Consider the following 22,256-nt stretch of genomic DNA (forward strand, 5'->3'; position numbering starts at 1 on the left):
ACTAAGTACAAAGTCCTAAAATACATTTTCTAACTTAATAACCCAAAATTAAATTTTAACCTACCCATGTACTCACTCAATCACCCACCTACGCACCCACTCAATTGATTTCTCTCACTCGTTCACTACTTAGATATATTTATTATTTTGATATTATTTACCTCATTTTTTTTATATGTATTTAAAAAATATATTTTCAAACAATTTTATAAAACCGATATATACTTTATTTTTTATAAACATTATTTTAATTCCAAAAATTAAATTCAAATTTTTCCAATCAAACAACACTATTGGCTGGCTGTGTTTTTTTTTTTTTCTTTTAATTTTACTATAAATTTTTATTATTCATATATATATTTTTTTAAAAATATTACATTAAATAATTAAAATATTACATTAATTTTTATTTATATCATATTAAATAATTATTTAAATTCTTCTACTGTTAAAAAGTCCAAACCCAAAAACTAACTAAATCACAGGAACAAACACACCCGTTAAGTTTTATGTTAATATTTCTGTTCGTTATTTCTTCACTATACAGAAAAGGAAACAAGAGTTGAGTGAGGAGGGAGGCGTGAGGAGGTCATCAAAATCCTACCTTTCCATTCAATTCATCAATCTAAACAATCAATGAGATGAGATGAGCACAATAATTGGGCAAAACCCACTGACCCGGGGAGCCCTAAGCCACATAAATTCGCCAAATTCCTTATCAAGACTCCCATTTTTCGTCTCCCTCTCCGCTTACCCACCAAGAGCTGCTGCTGCTGCTACGATGTCGTACGACAACCAGTTAGCCGCCGCCAAGAAAGCTGCTTCCCTAGCCGCTCGCCTGTGCCAGGTCTTTCGAGTTTTCAATTATGCTTGTGCTCGCCGGTATTCATTTCTGTTGATTGCATTTGCTTTTATATCTTCGCATTGCTGAATGAGAACTATTGTACGATTCTCCGATCGATTTAGGAATACACTGATCGGAAGTGGCCTTGTATGTGTTGTTTTGTGCTTCGATGCGATGCGCGGTGTTAGGAGATTGTTAATTGTTCGGTAGATTGAGTCAATTTAGGTTTTCTGAGGGTAGTGTTGAGAATGACTGTTTGACTTCGATACTGTGACTTTTCGATTGAACATTGAGGAAGTTAGTCTAATGATTTTGGCCGCATTGCTCTACTTGTTTGAAGACATTGTGGGCCAAAAGTTATATGTGAAGTGAGAATGTTCCCAACACATACACAGCCAGAAACTATTTAAGGATAAGATTCTCCATAAGAAAATTGCTTACAGTTGTGCATATTGGGAGGGTATTTTGTGAAGTTAGTAGTTGAGACATGATTAAGGCTGAAACTTCTTGTTTAGATTAGCTCTATGGGTTTCGTTTATTTATTTCAACCTTAAGATTTTGTGCAGAATTTGATTGAACTTTTAACATAGCTGCAATAGAATATAATGTATGGCCCGACACTTTTTTGTCTTCAATCAACAGAAGGTGCAAAAGGCCCTGTTGCAATCTGATGTCCATTCGAAATCTGATAAAAGCCCTGTCACAGTGGCTGATTATGGTATGCTATTGTCGTTTAAAAATATTTTATCTAGGATGTAGGTTCATGTGGCAATTTTTGTGATTATGGTATTCTATGGGAATGCTATTTATGCCATTATGTATCCTTTGGAGAGCAAACCTGGAACATGAGTGGTGGCATTGTGAAGAAAAAATCATCAAATTCATCTTATAAACATGTATGAGATTTTTAACTAAAACATCAAATGACCACCTATCACCCCAACCCCCCCCCCCCCCCCCCCCCCCCCCTCTTTCTATATATCTTATATACATTGAGAATAGAAAAAAATAAACTAATGCATGAAATTTGTTAACAATCATGAGCTTAGAAAGAATTGAGATCATTGAGAATGAAATGATGAAAAAAATCACATTGAGAAAGTGAATCTCCTCTTCGATTAGAAATGAGCTTGGTAGATGCGTTAACAATCATTAAATAAAAATAATGCATGGAAATTTGTTTTGTATTTCATTATTAAGGTGCCATGGATGATTTCATTTACAAATTGTATAAATCTTAAACTCCTGTATTAATATCTTCTGAAGAATGGGACAACCAGTAAAGTTTTGAAAGTGTTCATTTTCATTTTGGTTTATTTGGGGAAAATACTGTTAACAATAGCAAGTGTTAGATTTCACTTAAGCAAGACCAAAGGTTTCAAATAAACCTATCAAGTTTGTCATATTTCATTGCAAATGATAAATTTTTGTTTTATGTTGTTGGATAGCTTTTAATAGATGTATATATATCAGTTTATGGATTTAACTTGTTCTCATTTTTGTTCTTCAGGTTCACAGGCTATAGTTAGCTTAATTTTGGAGAAAGAGCTTCCATCAACACCATTCTCACTAGTAGCGGAAGAGGTATCCATTCAACTCCATGGTTCCTACAGTGGTTGAACTAATTTAACTGCGATTGTATTATTTGTTAATAGGCTTTAATACTCTAATTTATCAACTCTGTTTAAGTATATTAGCCCTCTTTTTTGTTTTCCTCATTCCTCCTTGCATTCTTTTTTATCCTATTTTATAATGTCAATTATTCATTGATTGCTTCTACAAGTTTATTCATTCCACTTGTTACATGCTTTCCACTTGAGGAGACAATTCGATTTTTGATTCTTTTTAGGATTCTGGAGACCTTCGCAAAGAAGAATCCAAGGAAACCCTGCATCGCATAACAGAGCTTGTGAATGAGACACTTTCTAGCAGCGCAACTAATATATCGCCTGTGTCGGAAGAAGATGTGCTTATTGCAATTGACAAAGGCACATCCGAGGGGGGCCCTTGTGGTCAACATTGGGTTTTGGATCCAATTGATGGCACTAAAGGGTAAGCATTTAAGGAAATAATAGTTAGCCATATAATCCATTCGTATATCTTCATGTCAGCAGCCTGTGCAACATAAATCATAAAATTTGGACCTTAAATACTCTCGTGTTGGCCAACTCTTCTATAAAACCGTAAATCTAGAATATTCATTGGTTGTGTTTGTTCTTAGTCCATAAGTTTCTCTTGGAAGCTCTGCATGAGAAATGATTACGAAGCTGTAATTTTGATCCTGGTTCGATGAAAACCTTTTTATAACACAGGATTAAAGAAACTTAACTTTATTATATAGTATAATAGCAAGATATCCAATTCTCAGTTTTATTGATCGGCCATGCTTGTGGATGCAGATTTTTAAGAGGAGATCAATATGCAATTGCATTAGGACTGTTGGATGAAGGGAAAGTTGTGTTGGGAGTGTTGGCCTGTCCAAACCTTCCCTTGGCATCTATCGCCCGCCGCGATCAAAACAGGTCCGAAAGTAAAGTGGGCTGTCTTTTCTTTGCCCAACTTGGTGGTGGAACATATATGCAGAGTCTAGAGGACTCCCTGCCGACAAAGGTCAACATTTCTACCTTGGCTCCTTGTCGACATTGTTTCACCCCCTTAAGTTTGCTGTGTTGTTACAGGTACATGTCACTGCTATTGAAAACCCGGAAGAAGCATCCTTCTTTGAATCCTTCGAAGCTGCCCATTCCATGCACGACTTATCAAGCTTGATTGCAAAGGTATTACTACTTCATGCCTTCCTCTTTATATGTACCAATAGCATTGTTGCATTCTTTGTTAATGGCTTTTAAATGACTTTCACCACAGAAACTCGGTGTTAAAGCACCACCCGTTAGGATTGACAGCCAAGCAAAGTATGGTGCTTTGTCCCGAGGTGATGGGGCCATATATCTGCGCTTCCCTCACAAGGGCTACCGCGAAAAGATATGGGACCATGCTGCTGGATGCATCGTTGTTTCAGGTCATTATACCGTTACATTTTTCCAGTCTATCATAGCTTGTGTTTGTTGTGTGTTAAGGAATTTGTATGAATGACATGCCGATCCTCATCCTCCTGCCCGTTGATGTTACAGAAGCTGGAGGTGTAGTAACAGATGCTGCCGGGAGTCCTCTGGACTTCTCGAAAGGACGATTTCTTGATTTGGACACAGGAATCATTGTTACGAATCAGAAATTAATGCCCGGTCTCTTGAAAGCTGTCCAGGAGTCGATCAAGGAGAAAGCTTCGTCTTTGTAACAGCCTGTAATTTTCGACTCCCTGTGGAATCTTGATTTGGAAACAACACTTGTGGCTTTGTGTAGCCTTCTCAGTGCTTTCCTGAACTCAAAGACATATGCTTTGACATATATTCAATGCATTATGTTCTGAAACATGAATTGCTACTATCCAATAAATGTTTGCACTGATTTTGGCCATGGAAATAAAGCTGTTGGATGTTTGAGCATTTCACATTTGAGCAAATGTATAAATTTCCCCAAATAACAGTTTTTCTAGTGATTGCGTACAGCTGCATCAATTAACACAGCAAGTAGCCATAGATGTTCCTATGATTTATTTCTTACACCATAGCAATCTTACCTAGACAGAACTGTCCAGTTGATGCCTCCGAATCGTCTCTCCGAGGGATATCTCTTGGTCCGCGAGGTTCGGAGGCGGCACATCGTACACATCTGTGAAAACTTCTTCCACAGACGGTTTGTTGATTCTCTCGGCAACTTGAATTGCTCGAAGCACCTGCATTGAACCAGTCTTGCTAAGATTTCGAAATTGGCATTCGACGTGAAATTTCAGACGGAATCTCACTTATTACCTCATTCCGAGCATAGGCTCGGAGTTCAGCCTCCGACTGAGCTTCCCACAAGCCTTCTCCTTCGAGCCATTTCCGAAATCTTGCCACCGGATCCTGAGCTGCCCTCCACCATTCGATCTCCTCGGCTGGACGGTATCTAGAAGAGTCGTCTGATGTTGTGTGATGTCCCGCTCTGTACGTAAGGGCCTGACAAACATTGTGCGATGAATCGATGCCCGGTTGTAATCTGCATTCGACTATATACGTATATGAGATTGAAGACCTCGATTAGAACAGGTTTGGATTCAGAGATCGCCATCTCCCGGGCTGCATGCACGGCGCTGAACACAGCAAGGGCATCGTTACCATCAACGCGGATGCTACGAACTCCGTAGGCCTGACCTCTAACAACGATTCCGTCGCCTGTTCAGGAATCGAAGAAGTAAGATCGAAAGCTAATCAAAGTATTTCGAATTTAGCAAAGCGTAGATAAGATTGTATACTTCGAAATTGCTCGTCAACCGGGGTGCTGATGGCCCATCCATTGTTCCGGCAAAAAAGAATGACCGGCGCCTCCATCACGGCAGCGAAGTTCATCGCAGCATGAAAATCTCCCTGGAAGTTTTACCAACACAAAAACATCGATTACCGGCGATTTCAAAACAAGAAAGAAAATTTCGAGTTGTATAATTACCGTACTAGTGCCTCCGTCGCCGAAATAAGTAATCGTGCAAGCATCTTGTCCGTCCATCTTCAGCGAATAAGCAGCGCCAACGGCATGGGGAATTTGAGTCCTAACATACAACAGTTCGATAGCTTGAGCAGACACAAAAAGTATCGAAGTATTAACTCTAGCCGTACTTACGCAACCGTCGAAGCAATCGTGAAATAATTGTGCTTGCTCGATCCATAATGTGCGGGCATTTGCCTGCCTTTCCCGTAGTCATTTTTATTCCCGAAACATTGATCAGCGAATTCTTGTATCGTAAATCCCCTCCACAGTAAAACTCCGGCTTCCCTATACTGCACATAAAGCAGAACAATACAATAAAAAGAGATAAACCATCAATCGAACAATAAAAAGTAAGATTTCGAGTCGAACAAATGATTTCGAAGATTCACAAACCTGAGGGAAGACGAGGTCGTCCATTCTGAGCGCAGCTGCAGATGCAATGTTAACAGCTTCCTCTCCAATTGCTGTGACGTAGAACGATATTCTTCCCTGTCGCTGGGCTTCGTAGAAGACGGTGTCCATAGTTTGAAGCGTAACCATGTCTTTGTACATCTTCAAAGCGATGTCTTTGTCTATCTAATGACATTCACAACGCGGAAAGAATCTGTAAGAGCTTTTCAATTGGCAAAAGATTGAAGGTATGGAACAAAGTCGGGACCTGTACAAAGTTGCTGCTAACTATCTCCCCATTTTCTCCAAGAACTCGGTAGCAATGCATCCTCTCCTCCGGATACTCGGATAGGAATTTCAGTTCAGGCGTAAACTTAACTATTCCCCCCGGGAAATTTAGCGCCTAATAATGTTGTCACAAGAACAATGTAACTAATCAAACAAGTAATACATAAAAGGTCCAAAAATCACTACTTCGATGAAATTTGGCGCCTACATCGGATGCAATCACAATGCTCTTAGATTCAGCTCACATACTATATTCGAGTTTAACTCATTGTCACAAACATTAACTCATTTCTCGGCATTGCCCATAGAACTTCTTACAATGCAATAGAACTAAAATGATCAAGATCATTCACTGTATCATATTCAACTTTAAATCACTTTTGATACTATTCATCATCGGTATCTTTGTTAAAATCATCATCGGATATCAAGTTTTCATTTAGAATAGTACATCAAGAACATGTTATCTATACAAAAATCACATTCAATATATATTTACATCACATAGACCTTATTTTTTTAAAACAAAGTTCTATTCCCAAATCTCTCACATCTAAACAGAACCTATAAATACATAAACAATAGAATCAATTGCTTAAAAGGATTGATCTCACAAAAAAGAGACTATCTCAACAAATGCTTGGAAAAATTAAAACATTCTTCAGCAATACAATAAACATATCAATATCAACGCAGAGAGATAGCATCTAACTATAAAAACCATGGCAATTTCATCAGGCTAACATTCTTCAGCTACCAACAAATCATCAATACAATAAGAACACCTGAGGATCACTGGCACTTTGCAGAGGAATCAATTCCTTATCAGCTCTAACAGACTCGAATCGACGGGAGGTGAAGACGATCGGGATTTCGCACAAAACGGCGTGGGAGGTTCTGCTACTGTCGGATAGAGCAGCCCCATTTTGGCGGAAGCGAGAACTCCATGGGCTGCGACTGATCAGTCCCAAGAAACCCTTTTTGCGTTGCAAATGGGGCAAAATTTTTCCGTATTTCGACAAATAGAGCGCCATTGGAGCTCGAAGCAATTGACAGGAGAATTGACGGAGGGTCAAAACGGGATGGGAATTGATTTGATTGCCACGCCAGAATAACACTTAGAATTGATAACTTTCCTTGTCATGGATTTATCTACTGCGTATTTGGGTTATAGTTAGGAAAAGGGTTGTTTCTTTGGAAAATGGATTTTAATTTTACTATTTAATTTTTATGTTCTAAAAATATATATATATATATATTTATATTTTAATTAAAAGTACTAAAATGAGTATTTCTTTAGTAGATATAAGTGAATACAAACGAATGATATTTTAATTTTAATTTTAATTTAAATATATCTTATATACGGAATAAATAACACAAATATTTCTTAAATTGTATTCTTTTGTGAATTTTATAAATATTTTTATTATTTATTTATTTTTAAATATTAAAGTAAATAATTATTTTTTTTTATATTATACTATAAATTAATTTTACATTCAAGACATCGGCATCATCATTTATTTATATTCTACCAAACAACTATTCAAATTCAATTTATTATTATTCATAAATCCAAATTTAAAACCCCCAACCCACACACCCTTGGTGTTACTAATTAAATGTACCAAGTAACCTTTTACATAATCAGAATCCGTTTCATTGGATATAAATTTTTAAAATTTTGAAAAAAAAAAAAATTAAAATAATACAAAATTAACATTCAATCAATGAAATATTTTATGAGATCAAATAAATAATTAATGAAATATTTATTATTATTTTTTTTTTTGGTAAAAAAAATTACTGTCAATAAATAGTACTAGTATACAAGAAAATGTCAATGTAACCATAATCAAATGTCTCGACTTCAAACACCCAAACATCTCCATAAACTCCCAAAGTATATATTGTTGTATGTATATATCTATGTACTTCTTCAAATGTAATAAACCAATCTCTCTCTCTCTCTCTCTATATATATATCTATATATATACACATAAAAACACATATGTACATAGATATCAGGCTATTTGCATGAGAGAAGTAACCTCGTCTTGATCATCATCGTCATCATCGTCGTTGTTGTCCAATGTCAAAAATATTTGATCCAAATAGGATAGCTCGACACCATCTTCATTACAATCAAAACTTTCTTGGAAACCAATCTTATTATTGTCGTCATATTGATCATCTTCCTCATCCTTATGCACTCGACACAACACCCACACTTCTTCGCTCACACCCTACACAATCAACAAACCAATTTCATCAATTCAATCCCCAAAATTAAAAAAAATAAAAATAAAAAATGCATATATATCTATCACTTTCACTACAAAAAAAAATATTAGTATATTTGAAACAGAATTTTGTCCCTAAAACTTCGTATGGCTAACATAATTAGATTTTTAATTCTGTCTCTAATATCATTAGTAACGAAAAAATGGATTTAGGGACGAAAAAACTTTATTTCAAAAATGATATTTTGATTAATTTGGATCATCATCAAATTAAATAAAAACTTACTTGATGGTTATGGGGAAGATTGTATTCCTCCATCATCCAATCACTACTATTACTACAACCTTGATGATGATCATAATTATAATAATACACAAGATACTTCTTAACCCCAATTTCATTCCCATCACTTCCATATACGATCTCATCCATTCCAACCTCCCTCCAAAACCCTCCCTTTGTCATCGATGATCCATCGTTCGATCTCGTCGGAATTTTGCTGAAGAAATACCACTCCCTTTTACCGCTCCAATACGCCTTCTCATCTATTCATTTATTTTTGCAGATCAACAAAAAGCATCGATCGATCTCAAGAATCAATTAATAGATATGATCGATCATATACAGCTTAAATTAAATATATATATATATATGAATTAATTAATGAATTACCTGTAAGGTCCCAAGGATCTGATGCATAGATATCAAGATCAGGAATGATATTAGGGTTGAAGGGTAAGTTTCTTTCCCTTCTGCAGAGGAAGTAGACGACGAGCTCTTCGTCTGTCGGATCGAATTGGAGCCCCGGTGGCAACGCCATTAATAATTCCACCTTCTCTTAACCTAATTATTTTGTATGTATGTATGTGTGTGTGTATATATATATATCTATAGAGGGTGCTGACGTGTTGTTAGATTTGCAGCTAGCAGCTGTAGTGATGAAGAAGATGAAGGAAGGTAGAAGAAAGAACATAAAAGAAATTGAATTGATGATATATATCTTTAATTTAATTTGGTAATTTAATAATATATTATGGTAGTGAGTGATTGAATTTGTAGTAGTGAAGGTGAAGAGATGAAGTGGGTGATTAATGGGGAAAATTGATTGATTAAACGTCGTCGTTTGAGACAGTTTAAAGGCGGCTGCTAATAATGCATAGGAAAAGGATCGAAGAAGATGACACAATATATATATATATATATATATATAGATAGATACCTTAATTAAATTATTTTTATAATTAAGATATATATATATATATATATGCCAAACAACCAAATAAAATAAAAGATACTAATTTTTTTCTCGGGGGAAGGCTACGGTTTCAAATCTGTACTATACAAGAGTATATCATGTGCTAAAGTTTGTATGTGCTATGTGAAACTATATCATATGGTTAAATCATGTATGTGCTGTATTTCTATTATATTAACATATACTGTGTGTTGTTTATGATAATATCGTGTGTTGTTCGATAGCACACTGTGTGTTATTCAGCACAATGCTAAATTTTATATTAACACTGTAGCCACCGCCTTTTTCTCCGGACGGAGGGTATAAGTGTAAACTTGTAGAATTTTTTCCACTTGATCTCTCTTTGTATATTTTTTTTTTGTTTGCCCTAAATTAATTTATAATTCAACCTTTCAAAATATTTCCAAAAATGATAGTATACTTCCTCCGTCCCGTTGAAAGATTATCATTAACAAGATTACTGTTTTATAATTTAGTAATTGTACTACCTACTTTAACATAATAAATACTCTTTCAACTTACAATATATTACATAAATTCCATTACTTTTATATTACACTATACTAATAGGGGGTATTTATGTCTTTTTTACTACAATCCAATATAATACTAATATTAAAAAATTTACGTGCGAAAAACAAATGACACCCTTCCAACAGGAAGGAGGGAGTATAAAACATTCATATTTTCCATACAAAACATGGTCTCCAACATCTATTTCACCTTAAACTAAACTATATTGTTTTTTAACACTTTTGATTGATTAGTATTATTTTTTTAATCTTTGCATTGCTAATTACATACAAAGATTTTTCTAGCTAAAGTGACACTATGCAACATATATCTATGTGTATATATATATATATATATATAGAGAGAGAGAGAGAGAGAGAGAGAGAGAGTTAAAAAAAAAAAAAAAAAAAAAAAAAAAAAAAAAAAAGAGAGGGGAGCATGAGCATGAGCATGCAAAGGCATAGAGCATAATGCAAAGCTTTATTTTCAACTTTGGTGGATTTTATTACAAGTGTGAGTTTGTCTTTTATGACACCTAACAACCTTATCCCATATTTAGGGTTTCACCATCATTATATTAATTATTCATTTACAATTGATCGAATCCATCTACACTTGCATTGTGGCATCGTATGCTCTAAAGAACACCTCTTTCCAGATTACTCTTTCCACCTATAACATATATATATATATATATATCTCTTTGTGCAAAAAATAAAATAATTGTTCAAAAATACTCCAAACACCACCTTACTATCTCGTCATCCTTATATCATAATGTAATAATTCATTATAACTATTCTTCCTCAAGTTTATAACTATATTATTATATTTTTAATTTCTTTTGATGGGATTTGGAATGTATTTAATTTTTGTGTTTTGGGTAGTTGCATGAATGTTACGTTTTTGAGTGGAAAATAGTTGCTATTTAATTAGATAAGATGTTTTGTCTAGAATTTAGATGTTGAAAATGGGTTATTTTATTATTTTGTAAGAAAAGAAAAAGCTTTTTTATACTTCAAATAATATAATGCCAAAAAGGTAATAAAATTCTATATGTTAAACAAATTCGAATAACTTAAAGAAAGAAAAATGAAATACTTAGTTGTATATATTCTTTTCTTTTACATTGCTGAATTATTATAATTATATATATAAATATACATAGTATTAGATTCAATCTATAATATTTCTATTCCCCAAAATGTAGTATTTTTTTTATTTTATTATTGTTTTAAAGAGGGTAAATAAATTTTAAATTAAAATTAAAATTTGACTATTGGATTTGAAATTTAATATATATATATATATATATGTATATATATTGCCAGCAACTTGTAGGGCTTAATTGATTGGTCTATTCTTATAAAAGATTGATATAATATCAGTTTAATTAATTTATTATTGGGTGAATATCAAAAATAGAAAATAGTACAAATTTACTTTACCTAACCCTAATTGCTTATTTACTTAATCAATATATAAATAATGAGAACATATCTATATAAGCGATGTGAAAGCAACTAATCAACACAAAAAATTAAAGCGTCAATTATATTTTTCAACTTATTCAAAATTAAAAATTTTATGTTATATGTAACATATATATGACATTGACAAATTTCTGTTTGTTTGGGGGTTTGGATTTTGAGTCGGGATTTGAATAGTAAAAATTTTGAATTTGAATAGTTGTATGATGTGATGTAATTAGGTGTTGATGTGATGTTTTGAATGAAAATTTGATTTTTAGTATAATTTAAAAAAAATAAAAAATAGATGTTTTGATTTGATTTTTTGGGAGAAAAAAATGGAATGAACACCTCCAAACAAACACACATTGAAGTATAACAGAAATGTTTTACGCTATTGATTGAGATAGTGTGGAGGTGTATGCAATAATTAAAAATAACAATGAGATTTATTTGTTTGGCGGTGGTTTGAAATTGATTTGAAATAAAATTTTAATTAAAATTTTATTTAAATAATATTTTGTGAGAAAAAATATGTATTTTTATTTACTATATCATATAATTATTTTATTTTATTTTTTTCTTTTTAAATAACGAACACGACGTGAAATTAAGGTCTAAAAATGAGAAAGTAATGGGCCTATATTGATAGGCCCGGCCCACATTCAATCACATTCCACGTATTCAACACCACGGCTTACTTGCACCGTTAACTAAAAACATTTATTTATTATTCACTATGGTCTTAATATCTGTTGGAATAAAAGTGTTTGTTGGAGGTTTTTGTGTTGTGTTTTATTATTTTATTTTATTTTATTTTTTAAAAAAACACCAAATTAAATATTTAGTTTTATTTATTATATTTGTTGAATATGTTTTATATTGAAAAAAAAAATTGGAAACTTCATTAATTTAGATCACTCCCGTTAATATCAATTGATTTTAAGTTGGAAGTCGAATATTTTTTTTTGAATTTTGAAATTATCATTTTGAAGAGGAGTGTGGAACTCACTATTTTAGGGTAAAAGTAACGAGGTGAGGTAAAATAAAAAATTTTTATAAAAAATAAAAAAGAAGATTTTTTTTAAAACTATTACTTTATAATTAGACAATGTAAAATAAAAATATGTGTACTTTGAGTATATAATTTTTTTTTCTTTTTTTACAAATATATTGATAAATAGTGTTAAAAAAAATACGAAAATGTATATGTAAACAAAACTTCAATTTTATGATGAAAGCAATATATAGTAGTTATAATTTAATAATGAATTAATGTTATTCTCTTTCAATTAGGGTCTTGATCCAAAGTTTAATGTATAATTAATATATTAACAGAACTTAAAGCATAATATTCTTTGCTAGAATACATTAATATATATATATATATATAAAAGTATTACTCCCTCCGTCCCGCATACTATGTCCACGTTGTCGTTTCTGTCCGTCTCACATACCATGTCACTTTTCTTTTTTGGAAAATGATTATACACTTTAATCTTATTTTGAACTTTTTAATTTTATTTTTTTTAAATTTTAATTAAACTAATTAGTTATCTTATTTGCCGTTTTTTTTAAAATAAATACTAACATGCAAGGATAATCTATATATTATACATATATAAGACATCACGTGATAATAATTCTATTTATTTATATATGTTCTTTAATTAATTTTGAGCACATTTGATGTGTAATTAATAAGCTTACATACACTAATAATATATATACATTGAACCCTTTTAAATTAGGTATATATGTAATCAATTTTATAACGCACATAAAATATGGACTATCGGCAATACAATACATATTGTGTTGATTCTTATAATATTTTGTCACTTTGTATTTTAAAGATGTATTCTTCTTAATATAATTATTGTCATATATTTTTAATTTATATTTTGTGTTCGTATTATCATAAGGTTAATGGCTGAATAATTCTTTAAACTATGTTGAGCACATATTCTAAATACGATAATTCTATTCTACGTCTTGTCACAAGTATTAAAAATTTTGTATATGAGATAAGATCAAAAAAAAAAAAAATTAAATAAAGAGATAATAAAGTGTGCAATGATGTAAATTCATCAAGGCACTATATTATCTTAATTCCTTAAAAAAAAAAAAAAAAAAAAAACCTTTTAAATAAAGCCAAAACAACCTATATTTATATATATATTAGAATGTAATGAAAAAATCACATCTTTTCATTTGAAAAATTGTGATTATTCGATTCTAAATCTGAATTTGATCTTTCAGATTAATTAAAATATTATTTTGAAGAAGGGATATATTTTTCACTTTAGAATTCAAAATGTAACAGTCACAATTATTCGAAAAAGAACACATTTTTCATCCAAAATTTCAGAAAATCTCTCTCTCTCTCTCTCTCTCTCAATTCTTGCAAGTCAATATTGACAATTAACCTGCACAAAAACGACTCTTTGAGACTCATCAAGAACTTTTGAAGTAAAAAAAAAAAGAATGGAAACAAGAAATGGTCTCTGCATAACAAATTAAAATCAAGAAAAGTTCTCAGCCACACAAACTTTCTTGGAAAATAAAATAGAAGAGGGTTCACGGGATTGCTTTCTGTTGGAGGGAAACAAATTAAGGGTTCTTGACAAATAGATCACTTGTTTCATCTTTTCTATTCAACAATATATATATAACCACAAAAACACACACATTATATACATATAGATATACATACACTTAGCCAGGGGCCATCCCTATATATATATATATATATATATAACAAATCAAATTCCCAAATTACAAAAAACGGTTCACGGGTTATAAACTTATAATGTCAGAATGTGACACCATAAGAAAAGAGAGAAATGAAATAATATTTTATAACACCTGTCCCATTCAAAGAACTCTTATATAAATATATATATATATATAATATATGTGGTCATGAAAAACTTTGGTGGCGAATTTACTATAACTCCTATCTTGTGGGGGCAATTTTGCAATATTGGTATCCTTTCCGTACAGTGAATATAGCTACAAATAGTACAACTTAAACCATAATAATATTCTTCTCTTTCAATCTCAGCCACAGACAAGATTTCATATTTTTCCTCATCTTTTTTAATTTTAATTTGCTCTGTCCCCACAAACCCTAACCCTAACCCTAATCTAAGTTCATTGTGAGCCTCAAGTATTTTTGGCATGGTGGACCAAAAGAATTAGTAATCTTGTTTAATTTGTATATAATTTGATTACATTTTAGGTTAAAATTTATTTTAATTTGATTGGTTGCATATATCAAATTAATGTCAATTGCTAGTGACTATGTTGGTTTTAATTTATCGAAAAGAATGGGTTCATTAAGTCTTAATGGGATGGGATCTTTTATATAAAAAGTAAGTATTGGATATTATGTTTTTTTTTTTAAAAAATAAAATAAAATAAAATATTAAATAGTAGAAAATAATATATATATATATATATATACACAAGAAGAAAACATTTATTTTTGTATCTTTTTTTTTTTACCCCCATTGTTTTAATACAATATAAGTCACACTTATGTGATCCTGCATGTCATGGATGGAATTGGACACGATTTAAATACTTTAACTCAATAGATTATACTCTGAAATTCAATTTGTCAATAACAGATTCTTGGAATCCATACAGGATTTCTACGATCTCTTTTAATCCTATTTCCTTTAAAAATGTGACTCAAAATTTTAACAATGAAAACATTTTTACATTTGGCCTGATTTGATTAGAAAGAGTGAAGAGGGGTTTTCCAACCTTGGCAGTTGGAACTAATCCAGAATATTTTGGAGTATTATTATTATTATTTGACTTTTTTTTTTTATTTTTATAATATAGTAATGCATATTATGTTTTAGGACATGAAATAATATATTTTTATAAAAAATTATGATTATATATATATATTTTTTAAAAAGGTTCAAATAGAACAAAACCTTGATTTCAAATGCACAAATTATGATCACTTATTGAAATATTCGAGTCGGAATTTATACATATGTGTGTGTATCGTGAAGATAATATTGCGGTTCGAAATTGTTGTTTGTATTCAAGTCCGGATCACCATGCATGATTAATATATATATATATAAATATATATAGATATATACACATATGTATGTATGAACAAATTAGTTGTTAATATAATGGCTGTAATATATAGTAATTTATATTATAAAGAATAAAAATGGTGAAGGTAAGTGAAAACCAGTGTGGCTGGGGCTGTAACAGACGATATTGTCACTACAATGACTTGACAATAATATCGATCTTCGAATCATGTGAAGAAGAAGTCTCTCCTCATTTCAATCATTATTATAAAAACCCTAATTAATGGCTGCTCACTTCTCTGCCCCCTCTCTCTCTACCCCTCTCTCTCTCTCAAGTTCTCAATGAACCTGCACGTGAACTATCAAACAAAAACATTTCGGGGGGCACTGAAGCCACTGATATTTCCAGAGAGAAACCCACCCCCATGTTTGATTTCATAAGATACTTTCACCAAAAACAACGAAAATACACACATACATACATATATATATATATATTAAGTAGTATTAATTAGGTGGTGGTGAAAAATCTGAAGGAATTGCCTAGTAGCAGTGCAGGAGAATTAAGCAACTAATTAATTAACATCTGCAATGAAGAAAGAGGGATGTGAGATCGAAGCATTCGGCATCAATTACACCATCTACACCCGCCGGAAAGACCTCCTCACCGCCGGTAAGGATGCTCCCGCCGCAGGAAAATTCCGGCAGGTGCTGAAAGACGTGAGCCTGACGGCCAGGCCCTGGGAGATTCTCGGCATTGTCGGCCCCAGCGGCGCCGGGAAGTCGTCGCTGCTGGAAATCATCGCCGGAAGAATCAGGCCGCAATCGGCGTCAATTTTCGCCGACGGGAAGCCGGTGGACAAAAGCCGGTTCAAGAAGCTGTCGGGATACGTAGCTCAGAAGGACACACTCTTCCCGCTCCTGACGGTGGAGGAGACCCTGAAATTCACCGCCCGGCTGCGCCTGAAACTTCCGGCGCCGGAATTTGACCAAAGGGTCAAGTCCCTGATCCAGGAGCTCGGCCTGAGCCACGTCGCTGGAGTGCGCGTCGGGGACGACAGGGTGCGGGGGATCTCCGGGGGAGAGAGGAGGCGCGTGTCGATCGGCGTCGAGGTGATCCACGACCCGAAGGTCCTGATTCTCGACGAGCCGACTTCCGGGCTCGACAGCACGTCAGCACTCCAGATAATCGACATGCTGAAATCGATGGCGGAAACCAGAGGCCGGACGATAATCCTGAGCATCCATCAGCCTGGTTTCCGGATCGTCAAGCTCTTCAACTCTTTCCTTCTGCTGGCGAACGGCTCCGTCTTGCATCAGGGCTCCGTCGAGCTGCTTGCTGTCAATCTGATGCTGATGGGACTAGAACTCCCTCTCCATGTCAACGTCGTCGAATTTGCGATCGAATCCCTCGAGATGATGCAGCGCCACCAGGGGCAGCAGCCGTCGTCGATCAAGAAAGTCGTCGACGAAGGGCGTAGCAAAACAGGGAGTTTCACTCTCCAGCAGCTCTTCCAGCAATCGAAAGTCGTTGATGAGGAATCCATCGACGCAGGGCTTGATTTCTATCGAGGCTTTCCGAATTCGCGATTCCGGGAGACCGTAATTCTTACCCACAGGTTCTGGAAGAACATCTACAGGACGAAGGAGCTGTTTGCCTGCAGGACGATATCGGTGCTCGCGTCGGGGATCATTTTAGGGTCGATTTTCTACAACCTGACGGATGATTTGCTCGGCACGCAGGAGCGCGTCGGGCTGTTCGCGTTCATCCTCACGTTCTTGCTGTCGAGCACCACCGAGGCCTTGCCGATATTCCTGCAAGAAAAGGAAATTCTCATGAAAGAAACCTCGAGTGGAAGCTACAGAGTCTCGTCCTACGCCATTGCTAACGGCCTAGTTTACCTCCCGTTTCTGCTCATCCTATCCGTCCTCTTCGCAGTACCCGTCTACTGGCTCGTCGGGCTGAACCGTAGCTTCGCAGCCTTCGCACACTTCTTGCTGCTCATCTGGCTGATCCTCTACACCGCGAATTCGGTAGTGGTGTGCTTCAGTGCACTCGTCCCCAACTTCATCGTCGGGAACTCAGTGATTTCTGCAGTCATGGGTTCGTTCTTCCTGTTCTCCGGCTACTTCATATCGAAGCACGACATCCCAAATTACTGGATATTCATGCACTACGCCTCGCTCTTCAAGTATCCATTTGAAGGGTTCCTGATCAACGAGTTCTCAGATAAAACCAAGTGCTTAGATAACATGTTCGGCGAGTGTTTAGTGAGCGGGGAAGATGTGCTAAGGGAAGAAGGCTATGGTGGAAAGGAGAGCAGATGGAGGAACTATGTGATCATGATATGCTTCATTCTGGTTTACAGATTTGTGTCCTATTTGATCCTCAGGTGTAAATGTTCAGAATCAGGGATGAAAGGGATCCTCATTTCTAGGTGAAATCAAATCCTTCATCGAACCTAAAACCTCTCTATTTCCTAATCTTTAAGCTCTTCTATCTACCAATCAGATCAGCTACGGCGTCAATGGAATGAATTCTCATGTTTCTCAATGCTGCATAGAGTATAAAGATTCAGAGAAGCTTATTCTAGCATATGTATGTATGTATGTATGTATAATCGATTGAATTGTGATACGAGCACTTTTTCAGAAGGTTATAATTCCGGGTTGACATAACTTTAACTTTAGGATCATACACACTTAAACTAGTATGTAGCTCGACGTTATATCACTTTGGTTTCGAGTAAATCTCAATCACACTAAAACTAACAATTCCGGCTAGAACATATAAAATTCCAAATCCGTGACGCAAGATTTTTTTTCACAGGTATGTCTATATCTATCTATATCAGCATTTCACATTCTTTCATCCATTCTCCAGGTTGTGAGCCACAATTCATCAAATAAGATAATGCAGCAGATTCCCAATCATCTCAAATTTAATCATTTTCTTCTGTTTGAAAGCCAAATCTGAAGTAAATGATCAACACTTATGGGCATAGAGGGAGAGGTTACTATGCGAATCGAGGGAAGTCAACATGGTGCTGATTTCTCCCGTCAGCACATCATAAATAGGCAAACAGCACTTAGTTTCAACTAAAAACAATTGAAACTGTGTGGTGACAGTTCTATGTATAAAGTGTATTGTATAGATATATTTTATGTGCTGAAATCAACGGTATTAAATATTGCATCAACGATAGTTATATATTGCATTTGTATTATGTTAGCATAAATGATGCATTGTTTGTTGTTTGTTGCTATATAGTGTGCTGCCAACAAAAATATTCAGCATTGCAGCCGGGCGTAGAAGCCAATCAATAATATCACATCCATTCAAACAAATTCCAAATCATATTTCTAATATCATGTGATGTAATAGTGTTTTGGTACTGAGATGTTTTTGTTGTTATTAAACTAAACAACATTAAAATCCCATCTAATGACAGTAAACCAACTGCAAAGCAAATTGGTGTTATTCTAATGGCAATCACTCTAATTTTATGACATCCTCATGTTGTCGACAGGACCTCTGTGAATTATTGTCTTGGAAGGTTTGGTCATCTCTCATTAGGCTAACAAAATTGCCATAGATAAAATCCTAAACAGCATAACTTCGACATAAAAAATTACAGAGGAAGTTGAATTCTTTTCACCTCAGATATGTGGTGTGTGTATAGATATGGATATAATACTCAATCCAGAAATCAAGGATGTATTGATCTAATTAAAAAATGATAATTATACCTGATTTGGATAAGGTTAGAGAAGCATGGCCATTCTCCAAGGATAACAACCACTACTACAACATTTCTTGGCTGCTTTGCAGCTTGTTTCTTTCTTGCAACCTTTTTATGCTTTTGTCCACTTATATGTTGTTTTCTTGGCTCCTGATTCTTTTAATAGATTGCCAATTCTTTCCGGGATCTGGAGGATAATCTAAACAAAGGGAAAGGGTTAATTGGATAGGCGCGATTAGTAAGCAGATATAATGTCGGTTAGCGCATCGAAGAGTGCAGAAACACTACAGATGAAGACAAGTATGCTACAGGAAGAACATCATCAATCATACCATCTGCAGTGATATCTTAGAAGCTATCAAAGAGTACAAGATCATGAACAACGAGCACAAGCACAAGCACGAGCACATTTCATTGTATTTCAAATATGGAGTTGTGAAAAAATCACCATAAAATGAACACAATCATATTCTAACATCGAATCAAGATTAAATTTGGGAGAAAATACCTTGGATACTATCAGATCGATGGAGCTAGCAGTTCCTCGGACTCTCGGTATGTGATGAAATCATTGTAGCCTTGTTCCATGTCGGCATCAAAATCACAAACATTTGGAACATAGCCTGAAAGCTTCATCGTTTTAGTAAGTGTTCTCAGTAACGAATATATTTCCCTCTTCTGCAAATGCCTTGTATCCTTGACCATGAAAACATGCATTTCACTTGCTATTTCAATCCAACTACAACCGGGCTGTTTCACCACACCGCGTTGTTTCATAAGCTTCCTAATTCTTGTCACATCTCGCCATTTCCCGAGTTCAGCATACATGTTTGAGAGAAGAACGTAGGGGCCAGAATTTTCCGGATCTATCTCCAAGAGTTGTTTGGCAACAAAACTTCCTAATTCAACATTACGGTGAACTTTGCAGGCGGCAAGCAAAGATGCCCACACAACATTATCCGGAGGCATTGGCATTGAAGCTATCAAATCTTTCGCTTCAATAAGCCGACCAGCTCGTCCTAGTAAATCGACCATACAAGTATAGTGATCTTTCTGGGGTTCGAGACCATACTCTTTCTTCATTGAATTAAAGTACCGGCGCCCTTCATCAACCAATCCGGCATGACTACAAGCACTAAGTACTCCAATCATCGTCACATGATCCAGTCTTTCTCCAGATTCCAGCATATCCTTAAACAGCCGAAGAGCTTCAGTCCCTTGCCCATTTTGCGCATATCCAACGATCATGGCATTAAACGAAACATTATCCCTTTCAACCATGTTTCTGAAAACCTTGCTTCCATCTTCAACCGATCCACATTTCAGATACATATCTATAAGAGCATTTCCGACAAAAACATCAGGCTCTGGTCCATGCTGGAATCGGAAACCCTGCTTTAAAACATGAGCGTGAGCTTGCCTGCCAAGCTGCAAGTCAGCGAGATTCGCGCAAGCATTGAGAAGATTCCCGAATGTAAAGTGAGTCGGCCAGATTGATTCCCTCTTCAAGAGAAGAAAGAGTCCGAGTGCCTCCTCGTTGTCCCCCTTTTGCGTGTATCCAGAAATCAGTGCATTCCAAGAAACAACATTCCTCTCCAACATCTTCGAGAACATACTTCTTGCCATTTTTACGCTGGCTACCTTCGCATATCCACTTACCATTGATGTCTCAGATATTACGTTTCGTACTGGCATCCCATCGAATATCCACCTCGCTTCTTTTATCTTATTACACTTAGCGTACATATCAACCAATGCATTGCACGTCACAAGATCATTGCGGTACTTATCATATTTCATTAACTTGGCATGAATAGCCCGGCCTTCTTTGTCTGCACTTAAGCTCGCACAAGCGCTGATCACGCTAGCGAGGGTCATCTCGTCTGGCTCGATTGCATTTTCCATCATCTTTACAAACATCTTTAGCGCTTCATTCGCCGGTCCATTTTGTTCGTAACAGGAAATCATGCTATTCCAAGAAACAGCATTTCGCTCGGCCATTCCATCGAAAACTTTCTTAGCACAATCCACATCCCTGCACTTTCCATACATGTCGATTAGCGCAGAGCCCATATAGACATCCAATTCGAACCTTGACTTAGCAAGACAAGCATGAATTTGTATACCCATTCGCAAGTCCCGCAATCCGGCACAAGCGCTGAGTGCACTCCCAAAACTATACTCATTCAGCATGAAATCTGCTTCATGCATTTTCACAAAATACTCCAAAGATCTATCAAAGTTCTCAGCCTGAGCAAAACCAGAGACCATCAAATTCCAGGAACACTGATCACGTTCAGGCATTGAAGCAAAAACCTTTTCAGCCTCATCTATCGATCCAGACATCGTCAATGCACCGATAATTGAATTATAAGTAAAGGCATTTCTTGTAGGCATTTTGTCGAACAACTTACGGGCGTATTTAAAATACCCACATTTTCCGTACACATCGATCAGCCTATTGTTGATGAACACTTCATGAATGAACTGAGACTTGACAATGGAAGCATGGACAGCCCGGACGTCTGTTGATGACCTAGATTTCGTGCAGGTTTCCAGGAGCTTAGCAAATGGTGAAGATGAGTGACTGAGTGAGAATTTACAGCCACCGAAGAATGCAATTCTGGCCATTCCATTACTAGGAGATTAAATAACGATTTCAGTATCCTGTTTCCTGATTAAAGTCTCCGGATTTATGAACACCATAGAGGAAACCGTGAAAACCGAGCTCAAACAAGTAAAAGTGAAAAAGGGTATAATTCATTTTAGTGAAACGTTTCAACGACGAGTCTTTATATATATATATATATATATGTTCTGGCCAATTAGAGAGTAAGGGTGCAATTTGAATAACAGCA

At 35.0% G+C, this 22,256-nt stretch overlaps 5 protein-coding genes across 5 annotated transcripts; 2 read left to right on the forward strand and 3 right to left on the reverse strand.

The window, feature by feature from the left end:
* The first annotated feature begins 541 nt into the window (after positions 1-541).
* LOC127248797 (SAL1 phosphatase-like) lies at positions 542-4,347 on the forward strand. Its single transcript, XM_051271330.1, has 8 exons — positions 542-847; positions 1,487-1,562; positions 2,355-2,428; positions 2,694-2,896; positions 3,244-3,454; positions 3,523-3,621; positions 3,710-3,863; positions 3,976-4,347. Exons 1-8 carry the CDS (start codon positions 647-649, stop codon positions 4,137-4,139), a joined length of 1,182 nt encoding a protein of 393 aa, XP_051127287.1. The 5' UTR covers positions 542-646; the 3' UTR covers positions 4,140-4,347.
* On the reverse strand, positions 4,338-7,227 carry LOC127248796 (2-oxoisovalerate dehydrogenase subunit alpha 2, mitochondrial-like). Its single transcript, XM_051271329.1, has 9 exons — positions 6,889-7,227; positions 6,084-6,218; positions 5,819-6,001; positions 5,558-5,715; positions 5,387-5,486; positions 5,196-5,307; positions 4,976-5,115; positions 4,714-4,899; positions 4,338-4,637 (listed from the first exon to the last, which is right to left on the reverse strand). The coding sequence occupies exons 1-9, from the start codon at positions 7,135-7,137 to the stop codon at positions 4,482-4,484; spliced, it is 1,419 nt and encodes a 472-aa protein (XP_051127286.1). The 5' UTR covers positions 7,138-7,227; the 3' UTR covers positions 4,338-4,481.
* A 707-nt stretch (positions 7,228-7,934) lies between these two features.
* LOC127248798 (NAC domain-containing protein 104-like) lies at positions 7,935-9,463 on the reverse strand. The gene is made up of 3 exons (XM_051271331.1): positions 9,024-9,463; positions 8,637-8,896; positions 7,935-8,353 (listed from the first exon to the last, which is right to left on the reverse strand). Exons 1-3 carry the CDS (start codon positions 9,169-9,171, stop codon positions 8,132-8,134), a joined length of 630 nt encoding a protein of 209 aa, XP_051127288.1. The 5' UTR covers positions 9,172-9,463; the 3' UTR covers positions 7,935-8,131.
* A 6,783-nt stretch (positions 9,464-16,246) lies between these two features.
* Positions 16,247-18,310, forward strand: LOC127248478 (ABC transporter G family member 5). Its single transcript, XM_051270834.1, has one exon. It carries the CDS (start codon positions 16,247-16,249, stop codon positions 18,095-18,097), a length of 1,851 nt encoding a protein of 616 aa, XP_051126791.1. The 3' UTR covers positions 18,098-18,310.
* Positions 17,730-22,254, reverse strand: LOC127248477 (pentatricopeptide repeat-containing protein At2g13600). The gene is made up of 3 exons (XM_051270832.1): positions 19,907-22,254; positions 19,406-19,597; positions 17,730-17,866 (listed from the first exon to the last, which is right to left on the reverse strand). The coding sequence occupies exon 1, from the start codon at positions 22,027-22,029 to the stop codon at positions 19,918-19,920; it is 2,112 nt and encodes a 703-aa protein (XP_051126789.1). The 5' UTR covers positions 22,030-22,254; the 3' UTR covers positions 17,730-17,866; positions 19,406-19,597; positions 19,907-19,917.
* Positions 22,255-22,256: the final 2 nt, after the last annotated feature.

This window comes from Andrographis paniculata, unplaced genomic scaffold (assembly GCF_009805555.1).
Source record: "Andrographis paniculata isolate CXL003 unplaced genomic scaffold, ASM980555v1 Contig34END, whole genome shotgun sequence".
NCBI lineage: Eukaryota > Viridiplantae > Streptophyta > Magnoliopsida > Lamiales > Acanthaceae > Andrographis > Andrographis paniculata.